General features: G+C 45.0%; 1 protein-coding gene across 2 annotated transcripts in view; it reads right to left on the bottom strand.

Moving 5' to 3' along the window:
- Positions 1 to 16,367, bottom strand: part of PNPLA7 (patatin like domain 7, lysophospholipase) — a 131,332-nt gene that overhangs the window by 109,835 nt on the left and 5,130 nt on the right. Inside the window, exons 6-13 of one of the 2 annotated variants that reach the window (XM_084219657.1) lie at positions 14,596 to 14,684; positions 14,114 to 14,254; positions 12,667 to 12,826; positions 11,138 to 11,218; positions 4,642 to 4,770; positions 3,254 to 3,334; positions 2,603 to 2,735; positions 1,593 to 1,685 (exon numbers count right to left, since the gene is read on the bottom strand). In XM_084219657.1, the coding sequence (XP_084075783.1) occupies positions 1,593 to 1,685; positions 2,603 to 2,735; positions 3,254 to 3,334; positions 4,642 to 4,770; positions 11,138 to 11,218; positions 12,667 to 12,826; positions 14,114 to 14,254; positions 14,596 to 14,684 (907 nt within the window). The remainder of the gene's footprint in view (positions 1 to 1,592; positions 1,686 to 2,602; positions 2,736 to 3,253; positions 3,335 to 4,641; positions 4,771 to 11,137; positions 11,219 to 12,666; positions 12,827 to 14,113; positions 14,255 to 14,595; positions 14,685 to 16,367) is intronic. The other variant, XM_084219658.1, reaches the window with a different exon arrangement.

Here is a 16,367-nt window from a genome sequence, read left to right as displayed (position 1 = left end):
GCAAACATCAAGACACTTTCTGTGCAAGCTAAACAGTGAGAAAAAATCAGCTCTGTTAACTGAGGCAAATCATAATTACCCAATTAGATACGCTCCTCCTGTCAGTAAAAATTAGTTCTCTCTATCTGCTAAGCTCTGTGTACCTTGGCATAACTTTGATAGGAGAAAGGAAGGACAAATGGACATACCCACTGAGAGGTTTGCAGGGATCCTTCTATATTAAAGCTCCTAAGAACACACAAGGACTGTCCTCCCTGAAATGTCACAGGGCTGCACAGGCAGAGCTCACTGAACTGCCTCATTTACCTGTGTTCAGGGCAAGGATTAAATAATTTACCACTGAATCAAGTCTGCTGGTGCATTTTGTAACTCCTAGTGTAAAATAACCTCACACACGTGAAGATCAAGCTAAGTCTTGTGTGGGTCAGTCAGTATTTTCTCTTAATTTGTCTCCCTGGCTTAGAAAGATGATTTACTCACCCCAGCCAAAATCTTATTTCTCCATCACATCCACCCCTCTGGACAGCAACATGGAAACCATGAAGAATCTAAGTGGATCCCTTTACACTTGCCCAGAGGAACTGAAGAGGAAACAAATCAGCCCTCCAGTGTCAAAACTGCAGGAACTCCCCACTGCTCTCCTCTGTGCACACCAGCAGCTTTGTGTGGCAGCAACAAGTGACACAAACCTCACCCTGGGGAAAGCTCCCAGTGCTCAGGGCTCCCCCAGCCTGGCTCCCTCCTTCCTCCTTGTCTCCAAACCCTTCAACCCATCACAATATGTTCCTTTTTCCTAAGTCACTTAATAGCCAAGGTGAACAATAAAAGCATCTTCCAAAGTACCCAGGGCACCTTTATTCCACTGATTAAACATTGCTCTATTAACAGTACCTGAGCCTGAGCTTGGATTCCCTGACAGTGGTTAATTTATTACTCAGCTAACAGAGACAGATGCCTGTGCTCTGTGATTCCCAAAAGAACTCCAGTTTTTCCACCTTGAAGCACAAAGCTGCCCTAAACACCAGGCCCAGAGGAAAATGAATAACTAAAGTTGGAGTAACTGAAGTTCCCCAAAATGACACTGCAGCATCAAAGCAGCTCAGCCTCATAAATGTCTCCTCAGAGCATCCCATGATCCATCACCTTTATTATCCTCTCTAAAGAACATTCCTCTAAAAGCAGCAAAGCAATGTAATGTGCTTTTTGGGACAATCAGCCAAGCAAGAAACGTGTGTCATCTTTTATGTGAAAGATGATGGTCTATCATCATCGTTCAGTTTGTTTCAGTAATATCAATTAATAAAGCTCCTCATTTGCAGGTCTTGGTAGCCAAATGATGTTCCCCATTGCTGATAATGACAGCAAGGAAATGCTCTCTGGGATAATAGTCCATTTGTTACTAAATAATTTTTTGACCAATGAGTTAGGAAGCAGCACCACTGCAAGATGATTATCTACCATGAACAGGAGTGCAAGATGATTATCCACCATAAACAGGAAAATTATCTAACCCAGCACTCCAGGGATCATGTGGTTTCCCCCATGATTAGATAAATTACATATTCCCCACAATTTTGCCAAGCACTACTTACTAGAAGCCTCTGTAGAGCCTGCATAGGGAGGAGATGAAAGGCTTCTTCTGAAAACATGCTCAGAGTTTTCTGCACCAGAAATCCTCAACATGTCTGAAATTTAAAAACAAATGTTGTAAACACAAGGTATCCCCTAATAAAGCAAGTTTCACTAACAGTAGGAACCTTTACCCACTATTAAAGGCTGACTTAAAGATTCTGAAACACTGACATTAAATATTAAATGTATTATTAAATTAAATGAAACCTTTTTCCTAGTTTTGATTTAATGATTTTTTTTCCATCTGCAGAGGCAAAATTCAACTCCATCTATTTTCCTGGCTTTACCTTCAGTACTGAGTCTTTAGGCTGAAAAGACTCATATCCAGCAATTCTTCTGCTGGTGTCTAGAGTGCTGAATTTTCCCAACTCCTCTCTGCATTCAAAATGAGGAGTTCACTTATTTTTCCCCCTTCCTTCATCCCTCAATATCATTAAGAACACAGTAATATTTCCCCATTGAAGCTAAGAACTATCCAAAGGCTTCAAACCTGAAATGAATCCAAGACAATCCTTAACTACTCCGATAAAATAAAAATCCTTTGATCAATAGCAGTGATATCAACAGTGGATCAAATGTAGTGAAAGGACACAGGGGAATGGCCTCAAGCTGAAGGAGGGCAAGGTTAGACTGGGTTTGGGGAGGAAATTCTTCACTGTTAAGGGCAGTGAGGCCCTGGCACAGGGTGCCCAGAGCAGCTGGGGCTGCCCCTGGATCCCTGGCAGTGCCCAAGGCCAGCCTGGACAGGGCTGGGAGCAGCCTGGGACAGTAGGAGGTGTCCCTGCCATGGCAGGGTGGCACTGGGTGGGCTTTAAGGTCCTTTCCAGCCCAAACCAGTCTGGGGTTCCATGCCAGGACTGGCAGGGTGTGAGCAGGTCCCAGAGGACACCACAGGCTGGCATTCTGTGAGTAGTACAAAGATCAAAGAAGATCCCAGAGGACAGTTCCTCCATGTTTCCAGAAGCATTACCCATTTCCAGGGCCTCCCCAGACTTTTCCAGCCTCTCTCCACGCTCCTCCTCCGCAGCACTGGGTGTTTGTCTCTTCCCCGCCTTGCCGGCTCCAGCGCTGCTCACGGAGATCAGAGGGGTGCCCTGGCTCTGCTGGGAGCAGGAGGGACACACAAGCATCAACCACCCCTCCCTGACACGTGTACCACACCCTGGAGCCTGCACAGAACCCCCCAGAACTGCTCAGCTTGTGCTCATCAGCCCCAGATCCCCAAGGGTGGATGTGCAGCTCCCTCAGCGCATCCCAGCAGGGCCTGGGGACTCCCAGCTCAACACCCTGAGCATTCCCTGACCCTCTGCCACCACGGGTGCAGCAGTTCCCCCACTGCTCCAGGCAGAGGTGACATCATCAGCAAACATCAGAAGTGCTGAAGCACCAGCAGAGCACACTCATCACCATGGAATGATGCACTTGGGAAGGTGAAGCCTCCCCACCAATTCCCCAGGCATCAGTGTAGGCTGGGTTTTATGGGCTGGTTATACAAGTGTCTCAGTCCTCAAGCACTGTCATTATGAAATTAATATGGAGCATTTGCTTTATGACCTTCTGGAAGAAGGAAAACCTGCGTGTGCCCTGGCAGGAGAGCAGAGGGCCTGCCTCCCAAACTCACACAGCTGAAGAGCTCCGTGGTCAGCCCCAGGTAGTTGTGCAAGGCCAGGAATGTCACTCTCTGCAGCCTCACCATGATGATCTGCAAGCAGGGAACAAAGAAGCAGCAGCAATGGATTTAGCAGTCTCCCACACTCATTCTGGCATTTAGACACAATCATGCACCAGGGTACCTGAAAGCACTCTATAAAATACAGACTGTACCCTAACTGAAATTCTTTTTTAGCAGCTGATAAATTGAGACAGAGACAGATTCAAATGATTTACCAATGACTTCACAATCATTTGATGGCACGAGAATCCCAAGTCTTACTCCCAAACACCAAATGCTTTTTGTTTCCTATAAATATCAATCGTAAAAGTGCCTTGAAAGAGAAGCATTTGTGTCCAATTTTCCTCTTCATTAAAAAAATTATTCCAGCTCTCCCCATAGAGAACCTGTCCCACTGCCCCACAGGCACTCAAAGCTAACACTGGAATCAGAGGCACCTTCCTCTGCCCTGCCAGCTAATTCCCACTCCTGAGCCATCCCCTCTTCTTTATCAGCTCTCACAAGCAAATTAATTTGGTGTTAATGATCTGTTCTCCTTCAACCAGCAGTATGAGGAGGTTCATGTGTTGCCCATAAATCACCCAGAGACCAGAACAGTTTGCAAGGACAAACAGATTCAGAAGTGATGGCAAAGCAAAAGGACAGCCCAGAGTGACTTGTGGGGTGACCCTGCGGCTGCTACACCTGTAGGACAAGGCACCAGCCCTGGAAATCCTTCACCTGATCCCTGCAGCACCTCCCATCTGCAGGAGATGCTCCCTGGAGAGCTGTCTGAGCCCCTGCAAAGCAGCAGAAGGGAGCACAACTGACACAAAGCACAGCTCTTCTCTCAGATGCTGTCAGAGGCTTCTAAAGGGAAAATTCACATGTCAGTCTGAATTTTGTGACTCTTCCAAAGCATCAGCCCTCACCAAGAGCTCCCGAGGGCCCAGCAGTCCTGATTCAGGATATGTGACAGTCTGTTCATGACTCTCAGCCGTTCTGGAGCCCTCCTGGTGCACCCCAAGCTGCAGAGCCCATATCAGCAGCTTTCTACTCTCCAAGGACCAAGAGACTCACACTGCAGCTCTGGCTGATTGAGGAGGGTACCATGGGCAGAAAATCCATCAATGGAGATATACAGATACTTTTTTTTTTTTCTTGTTTGGGATAATATTGGATTATTAAGTCTAAGGCTCAACAGCCAGGAGAACAGCAGAACAAGTCCAAATCTTGATAAGATGTGCTGAGCAGTTCTGTATCTACCAAAGGATGGATGATGAGCTTGCTGAGCCTCTAAACATCCTCCTGTAACCTGGAAATGAGAGTGGCACCCCTTCCCCCTCAGCTCCACCTACCTGCACCACTCTGACAAGGGTTTCAGGGTATTTCTGGAACACATCCTGGAAGGCACTGGCTGGAAGCCTCAGTATGGTGGATGGAGAGGCTGCTCGGGCCGAGACGGTTTTATAGGGAGCAGGGTGACCCTAAGAGAAAGTTCCAGAGACAGGGGGTTAATCCATCAATGATCCAATCCAATTCTCCCCAAATTCCTGCTTTGCTGCTGTCTGTGTCTGACAGACACCTCTGGCCACAAAGAGCCTTGAGCTGGTGCTCCAGGAGCACGGGGTGTAAAGAGGGTGAATTCACACCTGCACCAGAGACAGGGCAGGGAAATGAGAGCTCCAGGGAGCTGGATGGGGGTGAGGGAAGTGCCAGGATCTCAGCTGTGACACAGCTGAATTCCACAGCCAGCCCTTGAAATCCCAGCTAGTCGAGGCTGCAGAGAAAAGAGGGTTTGTTGATTTTATTATCTGTGCTGACAACCAAGTTATTTGCTGCATAACAACCCCAGACTCACACAACCAGTGAAGAACACAACAAAAATTGTACAGCAATTACAGACATAATGGAGGAAGACAAAAGACAGGCAGACTTCTTGTGTTTCAAGATATATATATGTTTTTTTCATATATATATACACTTTAAATATTCCATATGACAAATCCAAACAGCTTCTCTTTACTGGAGACAAAGTGGGTCTAGACCATCCTGCTCAAAGAACAGATGGGGAACTAACAAACAAATGAAAAGTGGGTAGAATACAGAGATTTTTTTCACACTGGAAGGCAAGCCTCTGGGTTTGGATCTTCCCCCTTAAATGAGAATAAATTTTAACAAAAACCTACTGCCAAACACTTGGATAAAAAGACAGACAATATCCCTTTCACCCACTCAATAAATACTAGAAACAACATCTCTAATTCATAAATTAATTTACTAATCCATCAAATATTGATTTACACAGTATTGATAAAATAAAATGAGCCTTTCTGCAGCACAGAGCAGGAGCAGGGGAAGAAATGGAGTTTCTACTTTACCAGCACCTCACAGCTCCAGCAGGTTTTCACCTCCAGAGCAACACAAGGCACCTTTTTCCCAACACTGACACACAGATGTTAAATGCTGATTACAAACCAAACTGCCTGCAAGACTTGCAGAGCATCACACAACTCCACACAAGCACTCTGAAGGAATTCCTGCCCAGAGAACCCAGCAAAACCAAACAAGAGACTTTCTCTAGTCAATCTGGAAAATAAAGCTGCAGCTCTGTCTGCCTGCTGGTCTGGAAGGCTCCGTGAAGCAGATTCTAAAATTAAATTAAATTAATTGGAACCAATTTCTTAATTACACCAACTTCAGATGACCTTTTTATAAAATCTGGGGATGATATTAATAGCCTTGATTTTCAAGTTCCTGAGGGATCTGAAATTTTAAACATCTCTTTGACCTACAGTGCAAAGCTCCCAGTGTCCTCAGTTTTCCCAAGTTTCTTTTAATTAAGTAAAGAAATTAACAAATAACATTTCTGTGCTTTGGCTGCACCCAAAAATAAATGCAGCAATCTTCTTTTACAGGCCAGTTGGAAGTCTGGCTTTACATGAAGAATTAATTTGGACTTCTTATACTTACATGTAAAAGAAAATGAATACAGTTTGCTTTTAAGCACTGCATTTGCCACCAACTGTATTTTCTACCAATCTCTACAGCAAAAATATAGTAAAAAAACAAGGAAATTATTACATTTTTTGTTGCTGGACAATGATAAGTATCAAGTTTAATGGTGTTTCATGAGTTATTCCAAAGAGAAAACTGAACCTTGGGTATCCCAGAACTCTGGTCCCCATTCTACCCAGTGAAGTTTTTGGGTTTTTTCTGCAAAGTGCTCAGTGCTGACAACCTCAGAAAAACAGCTTTAGGATAATAACAGATAACAATGCAGAAGCCTTTTTCTCCAAAGAACAGCCCATTCCTCTGAGTTTTCAGCATATAATTTTGCCTCTCTGAAATCCCTGCATGAGAGCAGCTCTTCTGAAAGGGCCAACACCATGGCTAATGGGGCTGGGACATGCAAGAGCTGTCAGGGGAGTGTGAGGAAGAAATCTTCCATAATTGTCACTTCTCTCAGCTCTAATGTTATCAGCAGCACAGGGAGAATACCACATTCAAATTATACTATTTTGCAATCACACACTGAGATGACAAGAACAGTTAAGTTACAATCAGTTATGAAACAGGGTTTTTTTCAACAGAGAACTTTTTGTTCTCAGGGCAGGTAACTATTTACTTCTGTCTCATTCCAAGAGCTCAGGCATGACCTCCAAGCAGCAGCTGAACCCAGGTGACAGCTTATGGCCAAATCCAACCAAGTTTGGTCAAAAATCTGCTGCAAGAGGCATGGATGTTTCACATTCTCCCACTTGCAGTTGTAGCTCCTTTTTGGACCCAAAAATCTGAGATGTTCTCCCCATTTCCATGGTTGGATTTTGTCTTCCTTCACTCCTTCCTGACATCCTCTACATCAACACTGCTGCACCCAAAGGTCTTGCAGCCATCAATCACTTCTTTATAACCTCATCCATCTTGTCAGCCCTGCAGGCTCACCTTTATCCAAGTGTTTTTCCAGCTTCTTTTAATCCTGACTTTCATTTTTTCCCCCTCAATCACTGCCATTTGATCAATATCCCTCACAGCCTCTTCTTTCTCCAACTTTCTTATTCCAACTATGCCAGCAGGGCCCTGCTTTCTTAAGAGCATCTTCACTTGGAGGACAAGAGAAGAGTGAACCCCAAATCTCCAGCAATCAGCATCACATCTCTGCTGGAGCAGCTCACTCTGGATGAACATTGACTGTTCTGGGAAAAGCTCTGGCTGCACACACAAGCTCTCAGCAAGAGTTGCTGAAAACAGAAACATCAGCAAGGTTCAGCTCAGAGATTTCTTTGGTATTTGAGGCAGTATCAAGTCAAAGTCATTAACTGCACCTCAGAAGTGTTCCAGAATACCAGGAAAGGGGCTGCAGCACTTGGACTCAAAAGCTTCCAGTTCCTCCTCAGAGTCTGGAGAAAGCAGCATCAATCTGTTCTTGGAATAAGGGGAGGCTCATGTCACAGCTGCCACCTTTGTATTGAGTAGAACTGAAGGGACTTTTTAGTTTAAAAGCTGAAAGATTCAATTAGAAAAGTACCTCTGGTGTGACCTCTCTTTTAGGTCCATCAGTCAGATCTTGCCACTTCTTGCAGCACCCTCAACTTTCTTGCACAACTCTCAACTAAGTGAGGGACCAGCCTGACTTCAGCTGCTGCAAAATCAGTCAAAAGAATCACAAATCCAGCTCAGACAACTGAAATCCTCTCTGAATGCACCCTTTCCTCACAGCACAGCCATGTGTTTGGTGGTGCACTGAAATCTAATTCAGGTTATGGTATCTGCAGGATGTTCTAAGACTCACTCACTGTTTTGGGCTGGCACTGAGGGGTCTCCTCTATTCTGATCCAGTGCTACTTCCTCTCTCCTTGCCTATTTTCATGCTACTCCTCTACCTAAAGTCTGCAAGGAACATAAGGAAGAGGAAAAACAGCAATGAAACAAGCAGCTCACGAAGCTGGGAAGTGAGGAACAAAAGAGTTGTAAAAATAAATGAGAACAAGTTTAGCAAAAAATATTTCAAGGTTTTTTCATTACAGATTCTTCTGCAGACTGCTAACTCTGTTCAGCACATTTTCAATCATTTCTATTTTTTTTTTTTTACTTACCACTGGTATAACTAATGAGAAAGAGGAAAAAATGACAGAATGAGAATTAAAAATGAAAAAAACCCAACAGGATAAAAAATGAATGGCAACCACTTTTTTAGAAAACAAAGCCATAAAGCACTGCTACACAAGGATTTCTTTTCTTAGATTCATTTTAAACAAGCAAGAATATGACTGGTATTCATGTTCCTTTATGATGGCCCTGTTATTTAGAATAGTGTCATGAAGAAAATTCAGTGGTGGAAGTAACTAATATGGATTTATAAAGATATGAATTTGACAGCAAGAACTAGACTTGTTACAGTCCAAATTATTCCCTTTCTACAGAGAAAACTGTGACCAAGCTTAAAAAATGTTGACAGGTTTTATGGGAACTACAGATATACATAATAGAGATGTACAGATAATGTGGATATAGAGGTGTGTGACTGCTTTTGGAAATGACAAAGAACACTTCAGAGAATCCTTTAACTCACAGAATTCCCAGAATAACCAGGTTGGAAGAGACCTTCAAGATCATCGAGTCCAACCCAGTCCCAACAGCTCAACTCACCCCTGGCACCCAGTGCCACATCCAGGCTTTGTTAAACATGCCCAGGGATGGGGACTCTACACCTCCCTGGGCAGCAATTCCAGAACTTTATCACCCTTTCTGTGAAAAACCTTTTCCTGATATCCAGCCTGAATTTCCCTTGGCACAGCTGGAGGCTGTGTGCTCTGGTTGTGTCAGTGCTGCTGGAGACAGAGCCCAGCCCCAGCTGAGCACAGGCACCTTTCAGGAGCTGTGAGAGTGATGAGGGCACCCCTGAGTCTCCTTTTCTCCAGGCTGGGCACCCCCAGCTCCCTCAGGGGTTCCTCTCAGGGTTTGTGCTCCCAGCCCCTCTCCAGCCTCGCTGCCCCCTCTGGATGTGCTCAGTGTCCCAACATCCTTCCCAAGCTGAGGGCCCAGAGCTGGGCACAGCACTCCAGGTGTGCCCTTCCCAGGGACAGGGACAGAATGAGCTCCCTGCTCCTGCTGCCACACCAGTCCTGACCCAGGCAGGAGCCACTGGCCTCCCGGGCCACCAGGGCACTCTGCTGGCTCATGTTCAGTCACTGCTGACCAGTGCCTGGGTACTGTCCAGCCACACCATCCCAGCCTCTAGCATTGCAGGGGGTTATTGTGGCCAAAATGCAGGACTGGGCACTTGGATTTAATAAACTTCACCTTACTGGACTCTGCCCATCCCTCCAACGGTGCCAGGTCTCCCTGCAGAGCCCTTCTCCCTTCAGACAGATGGACACAGCTCCCAGCTCAGTGTCATCTGCACATTTCCTAATGAAAGACTCAATCCCCTCACCCATGTCATCAATAAAGATATTGAACAGAGCTGGCCCCAGCACAGAGCCCTGAGGGCCAGCACTGCTGCCTGGCTGCCAGCTGGATGCAGCACCATTCCCCAGCACTCCCTGGGCTGCCCACCCAGCTCCTCACACACAGAGCAATGGCTCCTTTGGATGAACAGCAGCAGCCAAGCATGGCAGAATCATGGCACAAGGTAAACATGAACAGCTTAGTGATTAGATTTATCTTCATCCTCTGAAATCCCATCCTACCAAAATCCTTCAAGAAAGCACCTTCAGGGTTTGGGCATCATCAAAGATGTTGAATTCAACACCTTCCATTTAGGCATTCCGAAAGTGATTTCAGCAAAACCATCAGTCTAATTCCAACTGAAACAAAATCCACCAAATCTGCCCTGAATAGGATCAGCATTCAGCTCATCCTGGCTCCTGCCAAAGAGCACAGCCCCCAGCTGGCCACCAGCACCACTGATATTCCAAAACAAAATAAATCCATCAACTGGTTTCACAGTATAATTACAGTGCTAGCAACTGTCAGATTTATTTTCATTAGACTAAATAAAACCAAATTCATTAAGCAACTCATCAAAAATGTAAAAGCTGGGACTGCTGGGCCCCAACCTGGTCCTGCTCCTGCCTGAGAGGAACAGCAGATTTGTCTTTCCAAACAAGCTGTGGGTCTGCTGGTAGATAAAACCAGCATTGGGAGATAAAAGAAACAATGGGAAGGGTTCCACTGATTGATGAATGGAAAATGATATTTGCTTTTACAAATAAATTTTAGGTTTGCTGATAAATGAAATTGGACATTGAAAGATGAAAGAACCGATGGGGAAGAAAAACCCCTAAATTCCATAAGAATAAAAAATTAAAAGGGAGGGTTATACATTAGAGGGAAATCTTTGGTATGTATTGGAAGTCTGAACCTCTCAAGTACCTCAGCCAATGGGGAAAGAGAGAAGGGAAATGTGGCTGGGAAATTGGGATAAAAAGGAGGCTGCATCCTCCAAAAATGTGAGACACCCCAGAGGAGTGCCCCATGGCCTCTCCCTTGATTGGAATAAATTAAAAGGACTCCTCTGTCTCCTTTTTGGACATAAACTTCTGATGTTTGGGGATTAATTTTCCTGACATGCCTGAGTTGTGATTTGAGCAAATCAAACTGCAATCTCAGCTTTCCAGACACAAAGGGATCATTCAGATCCTCCTGCCAATGAGAAGCAGCCAGTACAGCACACATTTCACGAGCACCCTCCACACCACTAAGCTCAGCTTACACCTGCAAAGGTCTGGGAGGAGGAGATTTATCAAAAAACCCATTTTGCATCCTGACTCTTCCCTAGGAATGCCCAAGGCCTGCTCCTCCAGCCAGGCTCAGTGGGAGCAGCAGGGATGTGCCCCTGCCAGGACTCACCGTGATGACATCCAGGATGCTCAGCAGGCTGTGCACGCTGTCTCCTGCCAGCACCTCCTTCACCACCACCTCTGTTCCATCCTGCAAGCACACACACAGCATTATTGCAGCCTCACAGCTGCATTTGGGCAAACTTGCAGCATTTCAGAAAGCTAGGGTGCTTCTTTTCTCTCTGCTCTGATGGAAATGCGCTAATTCCAAACTCAGAGTTTTAAACCAGCTTTCTAAAAGTGAGAAACTAAAAGAAACTATGAGCCAATTTTTTTCCAGGGATGTGATCTGCTTGTCTTTGCTACATAACACCAACAAAACACAGAGGCACAATGAGCTCCCTTTACTGAGGGGTTGCCTGTCAAGAGGTTGTACAAAACAGGAGCAGCAAAATGTAAAAATACAAAGAAATTAGCAAATTTGGTATAATTTCCAAACACAAGCCCACTAAACCTTCAGGCACTGGAAAACTGCTCACATCCAAAAGTTAAACTCAAAGTTCAGTCAGAAAGAAGGTGAAAATTAAAAATTTAACTTGGCAGAAGGGATGACGTGGACTGGTGCTCAACATTTTGAGACTCATGTGGAAAACAAACCATCAGCTTTTTTCCCATCTACCCAAAAGTGAATCTGACTCTTCCAGCTTCCAGACAAACCCACTGACTCCTGCTGGACTATTCTGAGGTGAGCCTGCTCTCTCCTGCTCTCTGTGCCCAAATCCGTTCTGTAATGACCTTTAAAAGGTGAATGTTTCCAAGCCCATCTTGCACCCTGTCTTCCTTCAATAACTTCTGCATCTCCTGTGTGGATAATTCCAGCTGCCTCATCAGCTTTGTGTTCTGCTCTCTCATCTGAGACACGAGGGACTGCTACAAACCTTGATCTTTACAAATACCACAGCCCCAAAGAGCTGGGATTAATCCCTCCTAAACCACTGTGATTCACATGTCTAAGTTTAATCAATGCTTAATGATTCATGCCAGCCTATCTGCTGTGCCAACAGATTTCTCACAGGAAGTGCAGAGCAGTGGGTTCTTGTTGGAACCTGGATGCTGAGAATTTCAGACTTCCTGTGCTGACAGGCACTGACCCCCAAGAGAACACTGCCTTTGACCTGAGGCCATGGAGAAGGCTTCCAAAATGACAAAACTGGGATTATGGGTGTGGAGTTTGATAGAAGTGTGTAATATCACGTGGTGGAAAACTTAAGAGTTTAAGGGTTTAGAATATAGTAATATATGTAAGGCAAGATGGAGGCTTTAGGGCAGGGGCTGGTCCTCCTTCTTCATGGGTTTGGGTGGTTTTGTGTAATTAGATAGAAAAGTCCATATTGCAGGGCATGGCTAGTTGGTTATTGGGTTAAAAGTAAAAATAATTTAGGTGTCATTTCTTAACTGGACAGTTTATCCTTAAAAGGCCTTGAAGGGAGAGAGACAAGTCTCCATTTTTACCTTGTTAAAGTACTGCAGAACTAACAGCTTGTGAGACTGTAACATAGCTCAGAACTAACAAATATCTGAGTCTGAACAGGTTCTTACACTTTCTTGGATGCAAACTTCCAGCTTTCCATCCTGCACCACGTAGATGCTGTCGTCCAGCTGCCCGGGACGGAAGATGTACTCGCCCTCGTGCAGCTGCACAAAGAACATGTGCTTGCACAGCTCCAGGAACAGGGGCTTCTCAAAGTGCCCAAGGACCCTGCAGCAAAGAAAATGCACAGGGAAAACCTGAAATCACCACAATCTTTCCTAAATTAGCAAAGCCCCAGCTGCGAGGAGCAGAGGAGCAGCTGGGAAGGAGCCCCAAAGAGCTCCCCAAAATAAGGTGCAAGAGCAGCAGGAAACACAGAGCTGGAAATGCTGGGTCTCCTTTGGAGGAGCCCTCCAAGGAATGCAGGCTCTGAAGGAAGGACAGCCAAAGTTCCTCCAGCAAACAGCAGCATGGCCTGTGGAGGGGAATAAAAATAAAAACCTGCCTGATACACACACTCTGTGAGAAAAGTTACCCCAGGAACTTTCCCTTCTAGTGCAGCTGCCCTGTCCATGGCAGCAGGACAGGAGAAATGCTGAAAAGAGGGAAAAGGTCCTGTCATCTGCATGCAATTGCAAGTTTGGAATATTCCATCTCCTGCTGGTAACATGCACCTGGACTCCAGTCAGTCACTGCCAGGCAGAGAGAAATATGAGTTTCACACCTGATCACTCTGTACAGAGCTCCAACAGCTCACATTTATCAGGATCAATCCATCAAATCCTACTGCAACATCAATTAGTCATAGGAGACCATAATTTCACAGCAGCAAGTTCTGATGACTGAAATAGCATTTTTATTTGAGAATGACTGACCTTCAAGACTATATTATATCACAACTGGGAGGAAAAATGAACATCCACAAGCAAAACCAAAATGACAGATTGGAAGATCTCCTCTTTGCTGTGTCAGCAATTTAACCCCTTGCTGAAGGGGCACAAGACCAACCCTTCTTCTTAGTCTGCCAAAGAGCTGTGGGGATTAAGTTGACTTTGATTTATTTGCAACCTTTTCAGGCAGAGAGGTAAAAGATCCTGCAGCCCTGGGAGCTGTCAATATGGCATCCAATTAACATTTACCAATTATGATGCTTTTCTGTACAAAAAAAATTTTGCCTGATACAGCCTAAACAGAAGTTTTAAGATGCACTAAATCTGTTCATGTTAGAACACATTTATTAGCACTATTCCCAAGCTGAGACAAATAAACTCCTTCCTTTTTCTCCCCCCATCTCTTTTTTCAATTTTTACAACAAACTCAACTATATTTTTAACGGTTCTAGAAAATTCGAAGTCATTCATTTTGTCCTTATGCTCAGAGATTTTCAGTCAACTCCCTCAGGATTCTGACCATGCAGTTGTAAAATCTAAGATTTGACAAAAACTGTCAAATATTTACATCACTTGAACATCCATCAAAACCAAACTCTAAATTTCTCTTTCCATTAAACATTACCTGACATTCTTAAGCATGTACAGGACTTCTGATGGCAAGTGGGAATTCTTGACATCAAATTCAGTCAGATCTGCCTCTAGCAAAGAAGGAGGAGGTTCTTTCCTCTGCAGAGTTGGACATTCCTTCTTAATACGCAGAATCCTACAAAGGAAAAAGGAAGTTCAGGATGTTCCCTCTCTTATACTAATAGAAAATGTTACATTTGTACTAATAGGAAATGTTAAATAAGCATATAGTAAGTACTAAAATTCACCATCCCAAGTTACACATTATCAATTAGCTAAAACATTTCACCCTCCTGCCTTTCCCCACCCAAACCATCCCAGTCCAGCAAACCTCCCAGCTGATCCACAGCTGACAGGAGTGGGAAAAACCAACAGCTACAGCAAAGGGCTCTGCTAGGGATAAGTTCCACATCACAAACAGAAACCCCAAACCAGCCCCCATGAGGTGAATTTTCCCCTTCCCAAAGTCCCAAGTACCTTTTGGCCAGAGATAAAACCTTCGCCCGTTTCCGCATCCGTTGGCGAGGGACGGTGTTCCCAACCAGAGAATTGGGAAGAGTTGTAACCTAGGGGGAAATAATGGACACAAAAACAGTCACAAAACCCCAAAACCAAAAAAAACCAACCTGCTAATTCCTACCCTGCTGAAGCACCAACACATATACCAGCCACTAGAGTGTCAGCAGAGTGAAGAGCTCAGGTAAGACCTTGGAGGATTGGAATTTCTACTTCAGGATCACTTCCTTTCCATAAAGCAAGTGGAGGAGATTTTGATTTTACCAATCAACTACTACAGTGCTAATGGACGGTGGAGGGAAGGACTGCTAGCTGTGGTTCTCATTCAGGAACACTCATCAGGAAGAGGAGTAAGGCACTGATCTCTGCTCTGGGCCAGGGGATGGCTGGAGCTGGGGGCAGGGCAGGTCAGACTGGAGAACAAGAGCACACAGTCTCAAGCTGCACCAAGGGAAATTCAGGTAGGATATTAGGAAAAAGCTTTTCCACAGAAAGGGTGATAAAGTTCTGGAATGGCTGCCCAGGGAGGTGGTGGAGTCCCCATCCCTGGGGGTATTTAACAAAGCCTGGATGTGGCACTGGGTGCCAGGGTTGAGTTGAGGTGTTGGGGCTGGGTTGGACCTTGAAGGTCTCTTCCAACCCAGTGATTCTGTGAATTCTGTGAGCTCAGAGAAAGGTTCTGTCCCCAGAGGGTGCTGGCACTGCCCAGGCTGCCCAGGGAATGGGCACGGCCCCGAGGCTGCCAGAGCTCCAGGAGCCTTTGGACAGCGCTGCCAGGGATGCCCAGGGTGGGGCTGGGGGGGTCTGGGCAGGGACAGGGGCTGGGCTGGATGATCCTGGTGGGTCCCTTCCCACTGAGGATATTCCAGGATTCTATCTGGCTGTGATGGTGACAAACCAAGGCTTCTCCTTGTATTTCCTAGTTCCCAGGTGCCACCCTCTGGAGAAACACCACAAGTGCTACACCAAGCAAACCCCTCATTAAGTATTTTCAAAATATTCCCAGTTTTCCATTTGCTACCCTAAGAGTTGAATCTTTGTAAAAAGTTTCTCTCACAAAAGGAATCTTTATTAGTTTGGAGGGATTTTTTTTTTTAAATAAAATATTGGTATGTTATAAAAAACCCAGGAAGTGCAACCCACAGCAGTTTGGGTGTAATCTTCTCTGCCTTACTCAGGAAGAAAAGCAAAAAGAAAGGTAAGTAAGGTCTAAAATTCAAAAAAAAAATTACCTGAAATTATTTTACCATGGGGAATTCTAAGCATTCTTTACTTATGTGAATTGCATATAAACAGCTTGGTTAAAAACTATTCAAATTATGAAGTTGCACATGAAAATCATCAAAAATATTAAAACTATAAAGTTGCAGACACAAAATTTCCTCTCATTGAGGGCTTTTTTGGTCAAGTTCTACTTAAAGGCTGACCTGCCATGCAAGATTCAGGGAGTAACCACCTCCTCCACAATGAAACAGCTCCAGAACTGAATATTAAACCCACCAGTGTCTAATTAAGACAAAGTGTTTGAATTCACCACAATGAAGTGTGGGAGGCAGAGGCTGGGGCAGTTCACAGAAGGAAGTGTTCTCCAAAAAGGGTGAGTAAGGATGGTCACTTCCCTGTACCTTGTTTTTCTACAGATGTTGGTTTGCAGGGAGTGCACACCTGGACTTGACAGCACAGTGAACAGCCAGGACCCTGTGAGGGCAGGGAGGCCGTGGGACAGGGTGCCC

The sequence above is a fragment of the Fringilla coelebs genome (genome assembly GCF_963513975.1).
Source record: "Fringilla coelebs genome assembly, chromosome: 21".
Taxonomy (NCBI): Eukaryota; Metazoa; Chordata; class Aves; order Passeriformes; family Fringillidae; genus Fringilla; species Fringilla coelebs.
The sequence above is the reverse complement of the archived record's forward strand: the minus strand, read 5'-3'. Positions and strand labels throughout refer to the sequence as shown.